Source organism: Capsicum annuum, chromosome 10 (genome assembly GCF_002878395.1).
Source record: "Capsicum annuum cultivar UCD-10X-F1 chromosome 10, UCD10Xv1.1, whole genome shotgun sequence".
Classification (NCBI taxonomy): Eukaryota; Viridiplantae; Streptophyta; class Magnoliopsida; order Solanales; family Solanaceae; genus Capsicum; species Capsicum annuum.
In genome coordinates this window covers 36,284,258-36,309,160 of record NC_061120.1, presented here as the reverse complement: position 1 = coordinate 36,309,160, position 24,903 = coordinate 36,284,258, and the positions used below count along the sequence as shown (strand labels likewise).

Sequence of the window (24,903 nt, the reverse complement as noted above, 5' to 3'; positions counted from 1 at the left end):
TACTCTCATAATCAAATACTTTTTGGACATAATTCCATCTCAACATCATACACATATTGGATGACATAATCCCATAGCTCATGGACAATAATATAAGATATAAAACCATATTTCCAATTCATGGTAAAACATGTAAAATGTCATGTCAATGTAATTCAACAAAAATACCGAGCACTAGATCGAAAGGATAATCTTGTTCAAAGCCCCACATACCTAAAAAATGGAAGATAAATATGAACTTCTGACTCTGGAACTTTATTCACGAAAATAAAGGGTGTTTCTCGAAGCCCTTAACATGATCAACTCGAATCCCAAATTAATTTGAAATTTCTACGGTTCAATCAAGAGACATAGAAGGATGAAATTTGGAGTAGTAAGATTGGGGTTTGAGCCTTAGGAAATTTTGGAGAAAAATTAGCTATTGAATTCTCTTAATGGACTTAAATCCATGGTTTACCCCGATGGATTAGAATGGGAATGACCAAAATACCCTTTAAAATCAAATAATGTCAAATTTGTCCTTTGGTGGACTGTTTTGGTAGGCTGAATTAGATCAACCATAACGTTTTGCTCTGATGTTTAAATTAGATGAAACCAATTTCATTGGAAAGAAGACTTTCAGAGATTTCTGTTGATATATAGTAGTTCACCCAGATCATTATGTACAAGGAGATATGGTCGTTTGAAGTTGACCCTAAAATTTGCCTGCCTCAGTATTTTTTTCTTGCACATTTACTGTTCACCACTCTTCACGGTTAGATCAGAATGATCATCTCATCGCTGGAGTGTCCATTTTGGATGATCCACATATCGTTGGAAAGCTTATTCGATGCTATACGTGATGACGGGTTGCATATTTAGAAATTTCACACAAAAAAATTATTAATCACGATAAAGAACAGAATTCAACACATTTTCGTTCGAGATCTTAACGAAAACTTTTTTTGGGGGATCACATCATATCCCCCTTGGAAACATTCATCCTCGAATGTTGATAGGTAGGTCAAGAATACTATGAAAATGAGTATATAGAGAAAAATTATCTTGCCCAAGCATATACTCTATTCTAGATTTTTTTGGATATCGTAGAAAATACACAAGCCCAGATAAACATAGCAACAAGGATTAAAATAAAAGAGAACGATACCTTTGACATGCTCAGGATTCGTAGGAAAGAGATGGGAATATTTGGCGTGCATATCCGCTTTGGCTTCCCAAGTAGCACTCTCCACGGATTGATTTCGTCAAAGTACTTTAACCAAAGGAACTTCCTTGTTTCTTAGCCTACGAACTTGAAAGTCAAAAAAACCTCAACCAGAATCTCTTCATATGAAAGACTATCTTGAATACCCAAGATTTTGGAAGGATCAATCACAACAGAATCACCAATAGACTTCTTAAGCATAGAAACATGAAAAATTGGATGGACATTAGATAACTCCGCGGGCAATTCAACCTTCTAGCTACCTTCCCAATGCGATCCACAATCTTATAGGGACCAATGTAACGGGGACTTAGTTTTCCTTTCTTCCTAAATCTCTTCACCCCTTTCATGGGTGAAACTTTCAAGTACACTAAATCACCAACATCAAATTCAAGGTCTTTCCTCCTTACATCTGCGTATGATTTTTTATGACTTTGGGCGGTTTTCAACCTTTCCCAAATTAACTTAACCTTCTCCATGGCCTCAAACACCGCATTCAGTCCAATCGCGGCAGCCTCACCAACTTCAAACCAACAAATGGGTGATCTACACCTTCTACTATACAAAGCTTCAAATGGGGCCATTCTAATAATAGCATAAAAACTGTTATTGTAAGAAAACTCGATTAATGCTAAGTGCTCAGCTCAACTACCTTTAAAATTAAGCACACAAGCCCTCAACATATCTTCTAAAGTCTGAATGGTCCGCTCAGCTTGATCATCTGTTTGCGAATAGAAAGCAGAACTTAAATGAATTTGGGTACGGAGACCCTTCTAGAAATATTTCCAAAACTGAGAGGTAAACTAAGTACCTCTATCAAAAATAATAGCCAAAGGGATTCAATAAAGTCTGACGAGTTACCCAATATATATTCTAGCATAATCTTCAGTTGTATACGATGAAGGCACAGGAAAGAAATGAGCTGATTTCGTCAGCCGATCTACGACAACCCAAATCGAATCATGATGGCGACGAGAAAGAGGCAAACCAACTATGAAGTCCATATTCACTTTTTCCCACTTCCAAGTAGCAATGCTAAACTCTTGCATCACGCCACTGGGACTTTGATGCTCTATTTTAACCTGTTGACACTTGGAAATGTTCCTCTTCATACCGTTCCACTAATAGATTTCCCACAAATCATGGTACATCTTGGTAGCACTAGGATGGATGGAGTATCGTGTACCATGCGCTTCCACCATAATCCTTACTTCAAGTTATCAACATCAGGAACACATAATATTTCTCGGAGTCTCAAAACGCCATCTCCCCCTTGGGAGAAAACCTCCACCTTTTGATCTTTAACTGACTCTTTTAACCTAACCAAGGTAGGATCCCTGTCTTGTTTCTCCTTCACTTCCGAAACTAAAGAGGATTCGGAGCTGCTTTGCACTCCTATACTACCCTCAGCATCACCAAACAACCTAACCCCCAATCTAGCCAAATGATATAGCTCACAGTCTAACTCCTTCTTACCAATCTCCATATGTGCTACGCTACCCATGACTTCCGACTAAGGGCATCTGCTACTACATTGGCCTTGGCTGAATGATATAGGATGCTCATATCATAATCTTTCAAGAGTTCTAACCATCGTCTCTGCCTAAGATTCAACTCCTTTTGGGTGAATACATACTACAAGCTCTTATGGTCCGTGAAGACGTCGACATGGACACCATACAAATAATGTCTCCAGATTTTCAAAGCAAAAACCACGACAGCTAATTCAAGGTCATGGGTAGGATAATTCTTCTCGTAAGGCTTTAGTTGCTTGGAAGCATAAGCTATAACCTTGCCCTTTTGCATCAATACACAACCCAAACCGACTCTGGAAGCATCGCAATACACCACAAAACCATCAACACCATCAGGCAAAGTCAACACAGGGGCTGAAGTGAGTCAAGTCTTTAACTCCTGAAAACTCTTCTCGCAAGATTCAGACCATAGGAACTTCACTTTCTTTTGGGTCAAACAGGTCATAGGAGACGCAATAGATGAAAAACCTTTAACAAAACGATGATAATAACTAGCTAGACCCAAGAAACTTTGAATATCAAAAGGAGAAATAGGTCTAGGCCAACTCTTTATAGCCTCTATCTTTTGAGGATCAACTCTAATACCTTCAGAAAAAACAACATGACCCAAGAAGGCTACAGAGTTCATCCAGAACTCATACTTACTGAACTTAGCGTACAACCGATGAGTTCGAAGAGTTTCCAATGAGATTCAGAGATGATCCGCATGATCACCCTCACTTCAGGAGTAAATGAGAATATCATCAAGGAACACTATTACAAATAAATCTAGATATGGCCGGATACACGGTTCATAAGATCTATGAAAGCCGCTGAAGCATTAGTTAACCCGAAAGACATCACTAGAAATTCAAAATGATCGTAATGAATTCAGAAGGCTGTATTGGGGATATCACATTCCCTAACCTTAAGTTGGTGATAACCGGATCTGAGCTATATCTTCAAAAAGTAGCTCACACCTTGCAATTGATCAAATAAATCATTAATTCTAGGAAGCAGATATTTATTCTTGATAGTAACCCTATTAAGCTACTGGTAATCAATATACATCTATAAAGAACCATTTTTCTTACGCACAAACAGGACAGGTGCACCCCATGAGGACACACTAGGTCTGATAAAGCGTTTTTCTAAAAGATCTTTCAATTGCTACTTTAACTCTTTAAGTTCCATGGGATCCATGTGATATGGAGGGATAGAAATAAGCTGAGTATCAGGAAGAAGGTCAATCCCAAACTATATCTCTCTATCAAGAGGTACTCTAGGGAGATCTTCCGAAAAGATATCAAGAAACTCATTAACAACATTAATTGACTGAATGGTTGGGGTTTCAGACTTAGTGTCTTTAACCCAAACGAAATGGTGGATGCAACCCTTGGAAATGAACTTCCTAGGTTTGAGATAGGATATGAAACGACCCTTAGGAATCATACAACTCCTAGACTATTCGAGGATAGGTTCATCACAAAATTAAAACTTGACCACACGGGCACGACAATCAATAGACGCATAACATGAGTGAAGCCAATCTATACCCAGAATGATATCAAAGTTAACCATATCTAGCTCAATCAAATCAGCATACATAACTCGATGAAAGATAGTAATGGGACATTTTTTATACACCAGCTTAGCAATGACAAACTCTCTTACCAGAGTAGAAACTAAAATAGGCTCAGAAATTAGTTCAGGATCCGTTTCAAAATTTACAGCAACCAGAGGTGTCACATAAGAAAAACTCAAACTGGGGTCCATCAACACATAGACATCAAAATAGAAAATACGAAGCATACCAGTGACAACATCATGAGAATCCTCCTGCTCCTAATGAGGTGGTATAGTATAGAAATGATTCTAGCGTTGACCGCCAGCACTACTAGATGAAGCACCCTGAGGAGGAACTGGACGGGCTGCGGAAGGCGGGGCACTGGTAGCTGACTCTAGGGACGGGCATCACGACTTCGCTGTTTGGCATACGGGAAGTCTCTAAGTATGTCGCCCAACTTGCCATAACCAAAACAGCCTCGCTGCCTCATTTAACACTCCCCAAAATGGTCTTTACCACACTTAGCACACGAATAAGAATGAGGCTGGTTGCTTACGCTGTCCTGATACCTAGAAGGTACCGACCTATTCTCGAGCTCCTGTCTGCCCTAATATACGAGAGCACTAGCTGAGGAAGGTACAGGTATAAATGGATGTCTGTAAAATTGAGGGCAACCCCCTCTAAAGAATTTGGTCTGACCAGACCCCTGTTGCTCCAATCTGACTCTCTTAATCCCTCTTACTCTTTCTCTATCCTTTATCTTATTTGACTCAATCTGTTGGACGTTAATCATTAACCTAGGAAGATTAATCTCCTTATTGATCATAGCAGAGCTACATTCTTTCACCATATAACTCGACACCCCAGTTAGAAACTTGCTCATACTAGTCCTGGAGTCAGCCATTATATTGGAAGCGTACTTCGATAGCTGATTAAACTTAAGACAATACTCCTTAACTGACATGGACCCTTGTATCAAATTCATAAACATCTCTATCTTAGCTTCCCGTAACTCAAGAAGAAAGAATCTATCCAAGAAAGAATCTTGGAACAATTGCCAAGTCACCGGAGCAGTATCTTCCTCTCTACCCTTATTCCACATCTGCACCTAATCATAGGCAACATTCTTTAACCAATAAGAAGCCAGCTCCACACTTTCTTCCTCGATCACATGCATAATCTGTGTAATTTTCTTCATTTCATCAACATACATCTACGGGTCCTCACCTGCTCTGGACCCATGAAACTCTGGCGGATTCATCCGTATAAAGTCACGAATTTGTGCTGCTGCCGAATTATTTTCTTGCGGAGGTGGAGCATTGGCCTAAGTATTAGCGGTAACTACCTGGGCTAGCATCTGAAAAGCTACCCGAAATTCATCATGGGATACCATCTAATGTAACGGATCAACGGGTTGAGGTTAGCTGTTGTTTCCGCGAGCTCGAAGTGGAGGAATTTTCTGTCATAAGAACGCACAAATTAACAGTAGAAGGAAATAGTTGTAACCATGATAGACTCTTATAGAAAGAAAGAAATGACTTTTCCTAGAATGCCCTAAAACCTCTTGATCATAGGTGTGGCGCGCTACACACTGATGCTTAAGACTTTACGTAATGAGGCTTGTCAGACTCTCTAGGACTCTTCACAACCTTAGGCTCTGATACTAAGTTTGTAACGCCCCAAAATATTATCCCGAGATGCGACACGGTGCCCAAGGCTACATGTAGCCTCAAGCTAACCCTTTAAGCCAAAACACTACCCTTGGGTTCCAATACAACAACATACACGCTACGCTAAGGATATATATATAAGTACATATCATATCACATCACATATGGCATGGAATATTGTTAGACTGTACATATATAGAATGTTTATACACAAACCAACCCAACAATACACTAGTCTGACATAGCCTCTATACAGAAAAATAAACGAGCCACTGGGACAAACCCCTAACTAACTCAACAAATCAAAGGGATCACAAAACAACAGCATCAAAACTAGTAATTTGGTCCTTGAACCATAAGGATTCACCACTGAAGGAACGTAGATGTGGCACTCGGATATCACTATTGCGGCTGCGGCTGGTACCTGAACCTACATCATGGTAAGAATGTAGCCCATGGAGAAATATATGGGTCAGCACAAGATACATACTGAGTATGTAGGGGCACATGGAAAATATAAATAATATCATAAATTTCGTAAAAACGTACATACGGACTATAATGACACACCTGGCTTGAGTGACATTAAATCATGCAACTCATAACATCTTAGATAGGAAATTTAGGAGAAAAACCTCATAAATCATTATAGATCATCATAGGTAACTTGACTTACCACATCAAAACTCGGAGTGACTCGGTATTTAAATAAACATGACTCTTATGGACAGGATAATAACCTACAACCCCACGTGAGCTACGTGGAATACCAACATTTAAAACCCCCGTTGGCGGGAGCATCATACTCTTTGCCAGGGATTACGACCTTAAAACTGCAATAATCAAAATCGGGCTCTCTGGCCAATAATATCATCATCAAACAAACCTACGGTGGCACATAGGTTTAGAGAAATACCAAATTTCCCTCTCGGTATTAAGTACTACTTCCCGACAAGCTCAGAACGTATTAGAAAATCCACCACAACATCATAAGGGTCTATCATAAAGACCAAATCAAATCTCTTTCTCATCTATCAAATCATATCAATTTGTAGATTCCTAACTCAACACATTTTAATCTTCCTCAACATCAACAATGTATCAATGCATTGAAACATAACTGACTCGACATTTGGAAAAGGATATGAAGACTCAATACATAATATTTTCAACAATTTAACTCATCAAAACCATCTGGAAAATACCAAAACTCATTGCAACTTCAATATCAACATTTCTCAATTTGCCATCCAACTCTCATTTAAAGGTACTTGAGACATCAAACCATAGTAGGGATATAGAATTTCTAATATCAATTATAAATTCATAATAAGGAAATATTGGAATGATAGTATAAATCAAGGCTTAACAAATTAAATCATCATACTCTCATAATCAAATACTTTTTGGACATAATTCTATCTCAACATCATAAACATATCGGATGACATAATCCCATAGCTCATGGACAATAATATAAGATATAAAACCATATTGCCAATTCATGGTAAAACATGTAAAATCTCATGTCAATGTAATTCAACAAAAATACTGGGCAAAAGATCGAAAGGATAATCTTGTTCAAAGCCCCATATACCTAAAAAATGGAAGATGAATATGAACTTCCGACTCCAGAACTTTATTCACGAAAATAAAGGGTGCTTCTCAAAGCCCTTAACATGATCAACACGAATCCCAAATCAATTTGAAATTTCTATGATTCAATCAAGAGACATAGAGGATGAAATTTGGAGTAGTAGGGTTGGGGTTTGAGACTTAGGAAATTTTGGAGAAAAATTAGCTATTGAATGCTCTTAATGGACTTAAATCCATGGTTTATTTGGATGGATTGGAGTGGGAATGACCAAAATACCCTTAAAAATCAAATAATGTCAAATTTATCCTTTGGTGGACTGTTTTGATAGGCTGAAGTAGATCGACCATAACCTTTTGCTCCGAGGGCCAAATTAGATGAAACCAATTTTATTGGAAGGAGAACTTTCATAGCTTTCTGTTGATATATAGTAGCTCACCCAGATCAGTATGTACAAGGAGTTATGATCATTTGAAGTTGACCCTAAAATTCGTCTGGCCTCAGTATTTTTTTCCTGCACATTTACTGTTCACCACTATTCACAGTTAGATCGGAATGTTCATAACTCATTGCTCGAGTGTCCGTTTTGGATGATACACATATCGTTGGAAAGCTTATTTGATGATCTACGCGATAACGAGTTTCATATCCAGAAATTCCATACATAAAAATTATTAATCATGAAAAAGAAAAAAATTCAACACATTTTCGTCCGAGATCTTAACGGAAAAGTTTTCTGGGGCCTCACACCACCGCGTTATGCCATCATGTAGTTTTTCAATTGTCTAATTTCTAGTTAACTGGTGCGATTATGGTGCATCATGCCAGTATGTAAAATCAGGATTTTTCAGTTTAATTCCAAGGGCTTTTTGGTCTTTACCCACTCTTTTCAGCCCCTATATATATACCCGATAAGAGGCTCTCATCCTTATTTCCTATATTCAACATCAAAACTAGGATTTTATAAAATCAAAATCCTTATTTCTTCTTCAAGCAAAATCAATAGAGATCAAGAGAAATCAGAAGGTGAAGAAGATTACCCATATTATACATGTTTCTAAGGAGGAGAGTGTTGAGTTAGCATCCTATAGGCTGAATGGTATTGCTCATAATTGGGTAGTGATATGGAAGGAGGGTAAAGGGGTAGATGCAGCTCCCGTGATGTGGCCAGAATTTTAGGATGCCTTTCTAGATATGTTTTTCCTGCTAGAGATCAGAGAGGCTAAGGTAGAAGAGTTCATAAACCTAAGGCAAGGTTCCATGACCATGAAAGAGTATTGTCGTAAGTTTAACCAGTTATCTAAGTATGCTCCCGACTTGATAGCTGACCCTAGAGCGAGTATGAGTAAGTTTGTGACTGGTGTATCTAGGTTAGTATTGAAAGAGTGTAGGGCTGCTATACTTCATAGAGATATGGAACTTTCTGGACTGATAATGCATGCTCAGTAGATTAAGATAGATAAGATAAAGGAAAGAGAGAGAGTGAGCAATAGGGCCAGGACAGGTAGTCATGGTTTCTCCCAGGCAGAGTTACAGGGTGGTAGCCGTTCCCAGCATAGTCAAAGATTTCCTATCCTAGCTCTATCCTCAGCTAGTGTACCTGCACATGTGTTCAGGAGTGTCAGTTCTGGTGGAGCGCCAGGATCCAAAGCCCAGAGCAGTACTAGTGGTGTTCATACCTATCCGCTTTGTGGAGAGTATGGCAAGAGCCACCAAGGTGTGTGTAGAGCCAGTAGTGATATGTGTTTTGGGTGTGGTGAGCTAGGCTATAGAATTCAAGAATGTAGAGTGCTAGCTCAGAGGGGTAGACTCTGTGCGCTTCAGGCTCTCCTTAATTGAGAAGGATTCCTTGATATAGATTCGGGTATGTTATGAGTCCTTCGTCTTTGTGATATGAATTATTTGATCCATTGCTTCTATTTTAGGCTTATATGTTAGCATAAGTCATGCATGAGTTTCAAATCTCAGTTGGTCAATTATGACCCAGTTCGTAGGTGCCCCATGTACCACCCTAGTGTTTCAGCGAATTGTGTTTAGAGGGATATAGAGTCCCAAGGGAGAGATACCCCTTGATACTACGATGTTTACATGTCCTTAGACTCATTTAGTTGCATATTCAGACTCTTCTTAAAGGGTTAACATCAGCTATCATTGCATAGCTAGTCATGCTTTCGAGAGTCAGTTTAGTTAGGCATTCATGCATTAGATATGCACGTTTAGTGGGAAGTCAGCATGTCAGTGTGTTCAGTTATGTATTCATGACATCAACCCAGTTATGAGTCCATGCATCAGATAAGTATGTGTGCTATGAGAATTCAGCTATGAGTAGCTTCAGTCGAGTATTCCATGCATCAGATATGCATGTCCAGTATGAGAACTCAGTGTGTTAGTTGTTCCATTTGTGTAGTCATGTATTGAGATGTTCTTGTTCCTTGAGTAAGTTTAGTGGATTAGTATTCTTATCCTATCAATCGACATTCAAGGATGAATGTTTCAAAGGGGGAGATAATGTAACACCCTAAAAAATTCTCTCCTAGTCTGAGCCTTAGAGCTTGTAAGTGTGTTTCCAAGTGTGAAATACTTTGAACCATGTATAATTTCCCTAATATCAATATTTTGTCATGTAGAGCATTGAATAAGCTTTCTATCGATATCAATTTTTCCCAAATTTGATACTTAGACAAAGAGTTAGAGCTATTTTAGTGAGACAGTAAGCCACCTGGCACTTTAGCGCATCGTGGAGCCAGCCAAAATGGTAATCATTAAAATCCAGTGAGCCTTTGTGATTATGGCGCATCGCAGTAAGGCTTAATTTTAGAATTGTCAATTTTCAGTGCACCGATGCGATTCCATTGCGTTGCGATGCCTTTCCAGTTCACAACCAAGGTGGCAACGCGATTGCCACCGTGTCGCGTCGTCATGTAGTTTCTCAATTTTTCTATTTCTAGTGAACTGGTGCGATTATGGCGCATCGCGCCAGCATGTAAAATCAAGATTTTTCAGTTTGATTCCAAGGGCTTTTTGGTCTTTACCCACTTTTCCGCCCCTATATATATACTTGATAAGAGGCTCTCAGCCTCATTTACCATCTTTAACATCAAAACTAGGGTTTTACAAAATCAAAACCCTTATTTCTTCTTTAAGCAAAATTAATAGAGATCAAGAGAAATCAAGAGGAATTAAGAATCTCTCCAAGAACTTTCAAGAAAAGAGTTTCCCCAAGGTATGTAGATGTTGATTCTTGGGTCCCTTTCATCCAAGAAGCTCAAGAACCATTTTTTCTAAAATTCAAAAATCTTGTGTTTATGGGTTTGAATGATTCATATGAGTTGAAATTGATGTTTCAGCTATCATTGAGTTGTGATTCATGTTTGTTTATAAGGTTTTCAAGATTTGACCCTAGTATATGATGTTCATGATAAACCCTCTTTAAGTTGCTTGTTAGATGATATGTTCATGCCAATTAAGTGTGGAAATGGTTGAATAAGCAAAGCATACACCCGATATGTTCGATAAAATTCTTATGTGAAGAATTAAGGCCATTATGGAATGTTGATTAGGAAACCCCAAATTGTGAGCAAGCCCATGCATGCCTAGTGTTTGATTAAATACCTTAGTGAATGAATTATGATATCATAGCATGAAATCCCTAATTAGGTGTAAACCCATGCATGCCTAGTATTTGATGAAATGTCTTAGTGAATGAATTGTGATATCATAGCTTGAAATCCCCAATTAGGTGTAAAGCCATGCATGCCTAGTGTTTGATGAAATGCCTTAGTGAATGAATTGTGATAAAATAGCATGAAATCCCCAATTAGTTGTAAACCTATGTATGCCTAATGTTTGTTCAAAGGCCTTAGTGAACAAGTTGAGACTTGATAGTAGTAAACTCTCCAATTGCATGCTCTTTGATACATGCTAAGCCTTTAATACATGCCAAGTGCTTGACGAGTTAGTTGTGACATGATAGGATGAAGTTTTCCCAAATCATGTGCTATCCAATACATGCCAAGACTAATACACATGCGAAGTATTTGATGCAAGACCTTGTTGAATGGAGTATGATCCTATAGCATGTTCCCCCTATGCTATTACATGTCTATGATTCCTAAATACTTGAAGTGATGCCTTAGTGATTATGATGATGAATAGATGTTTATGATTCCTAAATGCTTGAGGTGATGCCTTAGCGATTGTGGTGGTGAATAGATGCTTATGATTCCTAAAATTCTTAAAGTGATGCCTTAGAGATTGTAATGGTGAATACATGTTATGATTCCTAAATGCTTGGAGAGATGCTTTAGTGATTATGATGATGAATAAATTACCGTGGTTATGACTAGTCAAGAATGGTTATGTTTTACTTTTATTTTATCGAGTCCTAGGGCTATTTATACCCGATAATTTAGCTATTATATAGAGCTTGTGTCAGTTTTCACGATAATTCCAGTCGGGCCATGATTCTCAGAACTTAGTGAATTATAGAACTCTATATCCTCAGATAGATATAGAACTTAAGAAATCTCAGTAATCTTAGTAATCTTCGTAATCCCCGTATCGCTAGTAATCTAGCTTCAGTGTTGTACTCAGCTCAGATCTTATAGTATTCAAGTGTTCATTTCTAGCCTCGGTAGTGACTGAGTAATCTATTCAAACTCTGTATCGTTAGTTAGATACCGTGATTCAATAGTATTCCATCAGATACGAAACCTTGTGAACTCAGCTTAACTCAGTCAGATTATTTGAGAAATATGATCAGTATCAGATTTAGATCAATTTATGTTCAGTTGAGAAATTTAGTTCAACGTCTTTCAGTTGGGAGTAGGAGCTAGCATCGAGCGAGGGAAGAAATGGCGGCTCCCCGTCAGAGAGAGGCCGAGTTATTAGGAGCAATCCCTGAACTCCAGAACTGCATAGCCAGCGCAGGATGCAGGAGTCCCCATCAGTAGAGGTTATCACTGTTAGAGAGGTTTGACTATTATATTGCCTTAGGCTGACTTCCTGTGAGGATCATCCATTAGAGAGGCTTGATCAGAGAGGTATTTACTTGTGGTACAATATTGATACCCTTCCAGCTGGGGTTACAGGTTATACCTCACCTGTGGAAGGTCGGGGCATGTCAGTTAAGTAACTACTTCCCACAGTTGTAGTTTCAGTATCAATTTTCAGAAATTAGGACTGTGAGGTACAGTCATCTATCTTAGTGTAGAGCTCAGATAGTTCCATTGATTCATGACCATCTATTAGATAGGCTTGGTATCATATACAGTTATTTGTTATCAGATCCAGAGATCTCCTGATAGATAGGCTTGATCTCAATCTCAGATCCTATTGAGTATTCTAGTTATCAGATCCAGAGATCTCCCAATAAATAGGCTTGATCTCAGTCTCAGATTCAGTTGAGTATTCTTATTATCAGATCTAGAGATCTCTCGATAGATAGGCTTAATCTCAGTCTCAGATTCTATTGAGTATTTTTTTGTTAGATTCGAACATGATCATTTTCTTATCATTAATAATAGATTCTGAAGTCATTCGTTAGAGAGAAGTTGATCTCCGATTCCATCAGTCGAGAGCAGTGAGCTCAGAATTTAATCATTTATGTGAGTATATTTAGTTAATCAGTTATCAGTATCAGATGATTCAGTGATTCAGTATCTCAGTGTTAGTAGTGAGTTCAGATGACAGTGAAGCGGTATCTGAGTTTCAGTATCTAGGGTTGTGATGATTGTGATTATGGTTTGTGCATTCCTGTATGTGTTCTTGTTCGATACTCTCATGACTATTCAGTTATGTAACTATTTATGCAAGAGCCCTTGCATTTAGCCTTACCTCATCTGCATACTCGATACATTCTCGTACTGACGTATTTCTGCAATGGTGTTTTATTTGACACCATAGGTCCATAGGCACGTGATTCAGAGTTCCCTCAGCAGTTCAGTCCTAGTCAGCAGCAGTAAATACACAAGTAAGTCCTCTTCATTCGAGGATGATCCTTGTATTATTATTGCATCGGACTTTGGTTATTTTCAGTTGACGTAGTTAGTTGGGGGATATGTTCCATCAAATCCACAGTTCAGACAGTTAGAGGCTTTTCGGACTGATGTATTAGTATTCAGTTTTTAGTTTTGAGTATTTATAGATGTGTTGAACCTTATGGCTTGTTTCTGCTTGTTTTTCAGCATTTATTCTCAGATATTATGCAATGTTCATGGTACAGATATCAGGAAAGGGTTAGCTTGTAGTCCTTTGGGGTCGTGGGCACCGTGTAACGACTAGGGGGTAGTCTTGGGTCATTACAGTTAGTGATATTATTTAGTCTATTGACCTACATATTAAAAACTAATTCAAAAAGTATAAAAATTATGTGAGAGAATCTCTCACTAAAGCAGACACTTTTGAGGACTATATTATGACTGTTATTGTATTATGACTTGAGAAGAGGGATCCTCTATTTATTGAGATAAAAAATCTTTCTCTAAGAAAGTGGTTAGCTGAATATAGAAAAAAGTTATATTTTTCATTCAATAAAAGTAAAAGTAATTATGGTATTACTTTGACTTTCTTTCAACAAAAGTAAAAGTCAAATTTTATAAGAAAATCAGGATAAAAACCCTAACATATATTTCTCAAAATTTCGTACCTAGAATAATGCAAAACTTTTGAGACCAATGGTAGCCTTCAAATTTACGAATTTTCACTCATGATATGTCAATCTCATGAAATAAACTTGTTGGATCATACTGCATGGTTTGCCCTTGAATGAACTAACACATGATGACTGCAATATAGATTGATATACTTTTAAATAGATAAGACAATTTATGTATCCTATGTAAGTATTAAAGCATTTATTTACTTTTCGAGTTTTACATTTTTACTTGCATAGTTATTCAATATTCAGCAAAGCCAACTCAATCAAGTTCCAACCAAACTCACACTACAGATCTGAACTGACCCACATTCTCTGAAGGATACAACAACAGTTTATGAAATCATAATTAGAAGATGGAGCTAGAGAGAGAGAAAGAGATGAACGCGGGAGAGAGAGAGGTGAGCGTGTAAAGAAATATTTGTTAAAAGAATGTCATCAAAAATATAAACAAATTGGAGTAACAACAACATACCCAGTGTATTCCCACAAAGTGGAAGTATGAGAAGGTAAAGTGTATGTTAATCAATATCACTAGCCCAGATGAAGTGAAGAGGTTATTTTCGAATTTGAAGTTAAATTGAGAAAATTAAGGAAGTTGAGTCAATTTTGTCATAGTAGATGATCAGATGGTATTGGACTATAAATATCTCCGCCAGAAATGGATACATATCCAGTAAGATTTTTTGCACTAGTGTTTAAACTAATTTTTATTAATTTACCATGATTAAGTCATAGATTAAAATTAAAATATTTATAAAGTAATTTTTTTCGGGTGACCAGGAGATATATATGAAGACGTGTATCATATATATACGGGTGCAAACATCACGTGCGATTCAATTTTTACTAGAAGCTTTAGTGAGGAAAGCAAGGAAGTCATGATGTTATAATTGGTGCCTGAGAGGACAATTTAAACATGGAAAAAAAAGTTTCTCAAGTTTCGATGAACGAGTTAAAACTTTGATCATAAAAAAGTTTCACTCATAATGTTATGTTGTTTATCATCTCTAATATGGATATAACATTGGTTTAAAGGTTTTTTCCAAGCTAACCTTCAAGTTTCTTATCGAACAAACACATGAGAAGCAAAAAATTATCCTTGAGTATTTGAGATAAAAATAACAATGCTTTTATTTCCCATACTGTTAAAGTTAGTAATTTACTTCCCCCATAAGAACCCAAGTTTGAGCGTTGAAGAAGTTAAAGCTCACACACATTTCAAGATGTAACAGAATTACTATCAAAGTTTCCATATTCACAAGATCTTATAAAGTATTTGGATCCAATATCCAATTTGCACTCTATAAAATCATTCCAACTTTGAGAAAACTCAAACTCACAACTACTAATTCACAATGCTATATTTTTCTCAATTTCCTGTTCCTCTCTTCTTTATCATAGTCTCCCTGTATTCCCTCATATCCCTGGCAACAAACTGCCACATTAACTACGAGAGCGGTTATTAGCTTTCAAGTCGCGTATCACATCTGATCCATCGGGTATTCTAGCAAACTGGAAAGCAGGTACCGATTGTTGTAAATGTTCAGGTGTATCTTGTGGGGATAACAATCGGGTCAAAAGTCTAGCACTCAAGATTCGTTTGGTAGAGTTTATTGAAAAATATAATGCATACATTAGTTAATGTGTATTACTAGTACCTAGTTTGGTACATTTTTTTGTATGTTAGTTATACACTCTGTTGTGTATTGAGGTGTGTATCCGTAATTCACATCATTTCCTCTGTATTCGTAATACAAAGACTTTAAAACATGCATTAACATATTAAATGACTTTAATATCCCTCAATTTTCTCTTAAAATATTTTATAATTTCTTTTTTCCACCATTTTAATTGCAATAGTAAATGTTCTCAAAACATTTCACATTTTCTTTTCCCATCATTTTAATTTACAACAATGAATAGTTGGTTTAAATAACTGCAACATATCTTTTCTTTACTTCGAGGGTTTTTAAAAAGATTAAAAAAAATCTTGAGACTATTTCTTAATTCTGCATCTTGTATTTTATTTTTGTTCGACTATGTTAATCTTCCAACATTACTTTTCATGAGTAAAGATGAAGGTTGTGCTATAATCCTAAACCTCTATATACTAGTTCAACAATATTAATTATGTTTGAGATGACAAAAGAACTTTGTTGCCAAAAAAAATGTAATAAGTCAAAGAAGGATATTTTTGTAAATAAATATTTCTTTTATATAAATTATGTAAGGTATATTATTTCTAATACATCAAATAAAATAATGTATAAGAAACAATATCAGCATAACTAATACAAGCATAACTAATGCAAATATTACTAATACACTATATTCTATATTTTTTTTATACACTCTACCAAACGACCCTTTAGTGGAGAACCCAAAAACATCAAATATTACCGGGTATCGTATCCTCACATTTCTCCAAGCTAAAAAAAAACTAAACATTATGAATCTTTAGAACTTAAGAGGTACACCTAATTTTCTCCTTGTTTTACCTAAAATTCAAATAGTACACATCGAAAACGACAAGTTATTTGGTCAAGTACCTACTATCATTGGTAATTGAACCCAACTTTATGCATTGAGTTACTTGGGTAACCAGTTAACTGGCTCCATATCGACTTCTATCAGCTAGTTAACTCAGTTGAATCAGCTCAAACTCGATGGCAACTTTCTCACTCGTGCAATTCCCACAACATTAAGTAATGAAAGAACTTAACTTACCTAAGTTTAGAGAAAGATCAATTGAATGGACCAATACTAAACATTTTCAATTCTCTCCCTTATCTCAGAATCCTGACACTTTCTTATAACAAATTTACTAGGAATATTGCAATTAGCATTACAACTCTAGCTCTATAATTAGATTTCCCAGAGCTAGGACATAATTATTTAACTGGAAAAATCCCAGATTTTCTTGAAAAATTTCGTGCTCTAGACATATTAGATCTTTCTTGTAACAAGTTTTCAGGAATTGTGCCAAAAACTTTTGCAAATCTGACCAAAATATTCAGTCTTAATCTATCATACAATATTTTTATATACCCATTTCCAACATTGTATGTAAAAGGCATAGAGCCACTGGATATGCCATTCAATGGATGAATATCCATGTTGATACAATACCAAAATTAGGCGACTATATCTCAAATTATATACTCATTGAAGTTAGAAAATGTGAGATCAAGATTAATTGGATAATTGGAAGCCAAAGACCATATATTCTTACTATTATATTAATCTATTAGATAATGAGATTAGTGGAAGTCCAATTGGTTTACTGAACAAGACTGATTACTTGGTTGGATTTTATGCTTCTGGGAATAAATTGAAGTTCGATTTAGAAAAATTAAGAATTGTTCAGACAATGAAGAATATAGATTTGCTTAGGAATGTCGTTTATAGGAAAGTTCCAAAGGCAATGTCTAGACTAAACAAGTTGAATTTGAGTAGTAATCATTTGTGTGGTCAACTTCCACCAATAAAGTTTGGGGCAAATTCATTTGTTGGAAATGATTGTCTCTATGGTTCACCATTGCCACCCTGCAAAGCTTAGTGCAAAATTTGTATTTTTTCTAATAATTATAGTAATGTAATGCTAGTAATAGTTTGTTGTTGTACTTTTTAATCAAACAAAATTATTGTTGTACTACAACTTTGCTTTTGTTTAATTTATGTATGTTTGAAAAGTGGACATATAGTCAAAGAGAATGAAGGAAAATCTAATGTTGTCATTTTCCAAGAGTCTACGTTGTCTAATGAATTGTCACTTTCATATACTCTCTCCACTTTATTTAACTTGATTCATGACTGATATTTATTTAAGAAAATATTTATTATATGCTTATTTTACTAAACTAATTGTATTGATTATACTTTGCAAATCTTAATTTGAATATTAATAATTTTTATAGTGATTTAATAATAGATGGAGTATTAACAATGATAACCTTCTGTTGATTTCATTAATTGAGTAATTTGTTTCTTCGAGGGCAAAAGTTTCCACCTACTAAATCTATTATACTCTATTATACCTATTAAATCCGCACACCCCCTACAAATGGTATCAGAACACAGCAATTTAAAACGTAAAGAAGAGATATATATTAGAGTTAGAGTCATATATATATTAGAGTTAGAGTCAAAATTAGATTTAGAGTTAAAACATTTTACTTATAATTAATTATGCGAAGACCATTTAAAAATAGAGAAGCTTTTAGAAAAATTAAAGAATCTTTAATTAGTAATTATTCAGAATATATAAGTCTAAATAAAACAAAAGAAAATCCACAAAAACTAGCCTACTTAATTACATTAATATCTAGTATTGAATCAAAATTAATAACACATTTAAAATCCAGAAGAATGAAACATATACCACCTAATTATGATAAAATTAGATTTAGATATCCACCAAGATATTATGAATATAATTTAAAATGAATAAAGTACAACAATATAAAGAATTAAAACAAATTATCTCTGAAAAACGTAAAGAATTAAAAATAAGACTAAAAAGACTACATTATAATATATTTGCCGGAGTTAGTAAAAATTCAATAGATACACAAAAAGATGAAATATCAAAATTAGAATCACAAATAGATAGTTTAGAATATGTATATCAACATGACCTATTCACAATAAAATGAATAAGGAAGAATTTATAATAGATGAAAAAATATATGAAAACTACGAAGGATCAAAAATAAAAATAATATTTTCTAATCTAGGACGAAGATATAAGAAAATAGGTGAACATTTATATCTAATGTTAGAAAAAGAAGAATTAAAATTAGAAGATAAATTAACAGCAATGGTAAGAATAGAAAAAGAAAATGAAGAGATAGATAGAAAAAAAGAAATAGAAAAAATAAAACAACAAACTACGGGAGAAATACAAAAAATAGAAGAAACCAAAAATAGTAGAATTGCTGAATTAGAAAAAGAATTACAAATGTTAAAAGAACTGTATGAACAAAGACAAAAAGAAAAAGAAGAAAAAGATAGAGAACAGAAATTACTAAATGAGATAAATCAATTTAAGGAAAAATTAGAAATAAAAAATGAAGAATTAGAAATAAATAATATAGATATTGAAGAGACAGATAATTATGAGTCCGAAGATAGTGAAACATACACAGAAATATTAACAAATACAAAAAATTTAGAAATCAATGAAGAACAAAAAATTAATGAGGAAAACTTAGAAAATACCCACACAGAAATAAATACTCTTGATAAAAAAGAAAATGAAAATATAATACCTAAAACAACAGAAATAAGAAAACATATATACCATAAGAATAAGTTTAAAAAATATAATGAATATGATAAATGGATACCAAAACAAATAGTGAATAAAAATTATAACTTTTTAGATCTAGACTGTGTAATAGATACAGAAAAAATAATACAATTATGGATAGGATATATGACAAAACAATTATTAGATAATAATATAAATATAACAGATGCACCGGAATATATAGAAAAAACACTAATAGGATCAGTAAAACTATGGTTTGCAAATCTAACCGAAAATAGCAAAAAAGTATTAAGAACTAATAAACCTATAGAAGAAACATCATCGACAACAACTAAACTAACACCTATAGAATTATTAAAAAAATATGAAACAGCTATAAAAGATGAATTTGGTAGTACGACAACAATCGAAGAAGAACAAAATGAAGAAAAAGATACAAATAGAAATTTAATGTTAAAATTAGCAATATGTAATATGTGTTATATAGATGAATATACTTGCGTATTTATAGAATATTATTACAAAGGAGCATATAGTATAGAAGAAAGTAAAGAAATAAGAAAATTATATTTTAATAAATTACCCGAGCCATTTAGTTCGAAATAATAAAAAGTTGGGAAGAAGCAAAAATAGTAGATACGTTAGGAGCAAGAATAAAATATTTACAACAATGGTATAGAAACTTATGTGAAAAATATAGAGAAGAATTAAAAATGAAAAAAACATTAATAAGAAATTTAGCTTGTTGCAAAAATAAAATAGCACCCCAATTTGGATGCGAAGAAAGATATTATAAGAAAAGGAAAAGACATAAGAAATATAAAAAATATAAAAAATCGAAATATAAATATAAGAAACCAAGAAAAAGATATTATGTAAAAAATTATAAACATAAAAGACCATATAGAAAGAAGAAATTTATAAAAGAATGTACTTGTTACGATTGTGGAAAGTTAGGACATTTAGCTAGAGATTGTAAATTACCTAAAAATCCAAAAAATAAACAAATATCAGAAATAAAAATAGATAATACCGAATATATGCAGATAGATTATATAGATTATGAATTAGAAAGTGAAGATAGTATATATGAAATTTCAGAAACGAAACAGATAATGAAATAGATAGCGAAATAGATGAATCAAATGACTGAAGAAGATATAAAAATAATAACAAAGGAAGAATATTTAAATGATGAAGGAACGGAACAAAAAATAATATTTGACAGTAATATATTTGATGAGATAAAAGGAAAAGAATTAGATTTAAGTGTAGAGAAAATATTTAAAATACCAACAATAAAAAATATTTTTACTAGGAAAAAGGATGAATATTATGTAGTATGTCAAAAAGAACATGTAATAGAATGCAGATATGCAAGAGGAAAAGCTAGTATACCACTGGTAACAAAAAGAATAATTAATAAAGAAATAAATGATATAAAAAGTAAAGGAGATCCAATAAAATATGTACACCTTGGAGGTACAGAGATATTAATAAAAGCATGTTTTAGAGAAGGAATAGATACACCAATAGAATTATATTTAGCAGACGATAGAATTATAAAACCTATAGAAAAAAGCATAATAACTGCCGTAAAAGGAAATCTAATAAACCAAAAATTTAAATTTATAATAAGTGCAAATTATTCAGTAGCAGTAACAGATAGGAATATAGATAAATCATTAGTATTATATTGGAAAATATCAGGAATAGAATTAACCCCAGGAAGTAAAATATTTACAGCAAGATGTAAAAATCTATATGTATTAACAACAAAACATAAAATAACAGGAAAAAATAAGATTAACAAAATACAAATAGAAAGCCCATTCGAACAAATAGTAAAAACAATAGATTATAATGATTATACCTATAGAGACATAGATACAGAAGAAAATTTAGAAATAGTAAATGATAGAATAAGTACAACAAAAAGAATAGCTAATGAAAAGCCAGAATCATCAAGCTCATCAAAAAGAACAAGTTATGAAACAAATTCAATAAGTAATTTAAACCAATATTACATAACGGAAAAAATAAATGAAAAAGAATATTTAATACTTTTGAATACAGGACAAGAAGAAAATCATATAGCAAAATATTTAGTAAGAAATGAAGAAATAAAAACTGACAATGATATATGCCCAGATCTACCAAGAAGTTTAATAAATAATAAAAATATAGCAAAAAAAGAAATAATGCTAGGAGTTAGAAAAATAAAAATAGAATTCAAAGTAAAGGAAGAAATGCAAAAAACAGATATAATATTAGGAGTAAAATGGTTAGAACAAGTAAAACCATATAATATAGAACATACACAATTAACCTTAACATATAACAAAGAAAAGTTATTCCTAAAAAGAGCCTTAACATGAAATGAAGATATATGTATTAATGAAGATAGTAGTAGAAGGATATTACAGTAGATATTATACGCCTATGATAGATCCAGGAGCAGAAGCTAATTTATGTAGATATAATTGCTTACCAGAAAGCAAATGGGATAAACTAAAAACACCAATAATAGTTAAAAGATTTAATAATGAAGGAAGCTTAATTACTTATAAAGCTAGGAATGTAAAAATACAAGTATGGGATAAGATATTAACAATAGAAGAAATTTATAATTATGAATTAACATCAAAAGATATACTTTTAGGAATGCCATTTTTAGATAAATTATACCCACATATAATAACCAAAACAGACTGGTGGTTTACAACACCATGCAAACAAAAAGTAAGAGCAAAAAGAGTTAATAATAAAATAAGAAAGAAAACTGGTTGGATAAAAGGAAGTGAAAAAATTACACAAAAGTTAGAAAATATAAACAATACTGAAGATACAGTAGAACTAGTAGTATTTTTGATAAATAAAACAGAAATAACTATATTTTCAATAAATAAAATAGAAATAATTCAGAAAAAATTAGAACAATTATATAGTGAAGATCCATTAAAAGGATGGGAAAAACACAAAACTACTATAAAAATTGAATTAATAGATAAGAATAGCATAATAACACAAAAACCATTAACATATAATTTTGATGATTTAAAAGAATTTAAAATGCACATAGATGAATTATTAGAAAAAACAATATATACAAAAAAGTAATAGTAAACATAATAGTCCAGCATTTATAGTAAATAAACATAGTGAACAAAAAAGAGGAAAAAGTAGGATGGTTATTGACTATAGAAATTTAAATGCAAAAACTATAACATATAATTATCCGATACCAAATAAGATATTAAAAATAAGACAAATCCAAGGATATAATTATTTTAGCAAATTTGACTGTAAATCAGGATTTTACCACCTAAAGCTAGAAGAAGAATCTAAAGAATTAACCGCATTTACGGTACCACAAGGATTTTACGAATGGAACGTGTTACCATTTGGATATAAAAATGCACCAGGTAGATATCAGCATTTTATGGATACTTATTTTAAACAATTATCTAATTGTATAGTATACATAGATGATATATTATTATACACCAAAACCAAAGAAGAACATTTAAAATTATTAGAACAATTCACAGATATAATAGAAAAATCAGGAATAAGTCTAAGCAAAGAGAAAGCTGAAATTATGAAAAACCAGATAGAATTTTTAGGAATACAAATAGATAAAAGTGGAGTAAAAATGCAACAACATATAGTACAAAAAATAATAAATTCGAAAGAAGAATTAGATACAAAAAAGAAATTACAATCATTTTTAGGATTAGTAAACCAAGTAAGAGAATATATTCCAAAATTAGCAGAAACCTTAAAACCACTACAGAAAAAATTAAAAAAGGATATAGAATATAATTATGATGAAAAAGATAAAAAAACAAGTTCAAAAAATAAAATTACTTTGTAGAGAATTACCAAAATTGCAATTTCCAGATGAAAATAGAAAATTTATATATATAGTAGAAGTAGATGCAAGTGAATATAGTTACGGAGGAGTACTTAAATATCGATATGAAGCAGAAAAAATAGAACACCATTGTAGATACTACTCAGGTACGTTCAACGAGACAGAAATAAAATGGGAAATAAATAGGAAAGAATTATGTTCATTATATAAATGTTTATTAGCATTTGAGCCATATATTGTATATAACAAATTTATTGTACGAACAGATAATACACAGGTACGCTGGTGGTTAACAAAGAAAATACAAAATTCAGTTACAACAAAAGAGATTCGAAGACTAGTTTTAAATATATTAAATTTCACATTTACAATTGAAGTGATCAGTACTAACAAAAATGTTATTGCAGATTACATATCAAGACAAAGCTACACAGACTGAAATAGTAGAGGAAGATACTCTAGAAAAAATACTTAACACCCTAACTACGCTTTCAATGAAAGTGGACAGTATGGGTAATGAGATAGAAAAGCTAAAGACTAATGAAGATAAACTGAAGTCTATAGCTACAAATCAGCTAACTCAGCAGTGTGCAGAGCTATGTCGATCGGAAGACATTAAAAATCCAGAGCCAGAAGGAGACGTTGGGACACTCCATAAAACCCATAACATTTATCAATCTATTTCTGCAGGTACAAGCAAAGGAGTTAATAGACCAAGATACCAGAATGTAAATATGAACAAAATATTTGAAAAACCATTTACCCTAAAAACACAAAAGACCATTTATTCATACCCCCACAAGTTAACACATACCGAGATAGCCTAAACCAAGACAAAAAAGTATACAACTACACCACCCAGAAATACATAGAAAATATATACAGAGTACAAACCTTTCTAAACCATAACCCCAGAGCTACAGACATCAAAGAACCAAATACCAATTATATAACCCAAAAACTACAAGGATACAATAAATTAATCGCACTACCCAAAACTAACCCAAGCCTAGTTAAAACCTGTTTTGACTATGGACTACTAAATACCATATATACCCAAGACGGAGAAGAACTAACAGCTATGGAGGAATTATACAAGATATTCACTACCTACAAAAGAATAACAAAAGGAAATTTATTTTATATAAAGTGTTATACTGCACCAGCAGAGATATTATATGATGAAATAAAACCAGTTATACAAGTTGTAAAGATAGGATTAACAAGAGATATGATTATACCAGAAGATATTTCGCAACAACCGGAGATACCCAGAATTGAGATACCAGATTTTTATGCAAATAAAAGACTTATTGGACTAGCTACGATCATTCAAGAACTAGCAAATAACTGTGCTAACGGAAACCCAATATGGAGCTACTATTCAAGAGATCATCAAATGATATATTCAAATTCAAAAGAGCTACGACAAGCAGATATGGAAGACGTAAGACAATGGATAATGACGCTACTTAACCCAGAAAAACAATCTACCGCGAGAGCAATAAAAAAGGGATTTATTTCAGAAGGACTGCTAACAAGATACT

General features: G+C 33.5%; 1 protein-coding gene across 1 annotated transcript in view; it reads left to right on the top strand.

Moving 5' to 3' along the window:
- LOC124887712 overlaps positions 1-17,766 on the top strand; it is a 41,103-nt gene extending 23,337 nt beyond the window's left edge. Inside the window, exon 2 of the mRNA XM_047397624.1 lies at positions 17,459-17,766. Coding sequence (XP_047253580.1) covers positions 17,459-17,766 — 308 coding nt within the window. The remainder of the gene's footprint in view (positions 1-17,458) is intronic.
- The last annotated feature ends 7,137 nt before the right edge of the window (positions 17,767-24,903 follow it).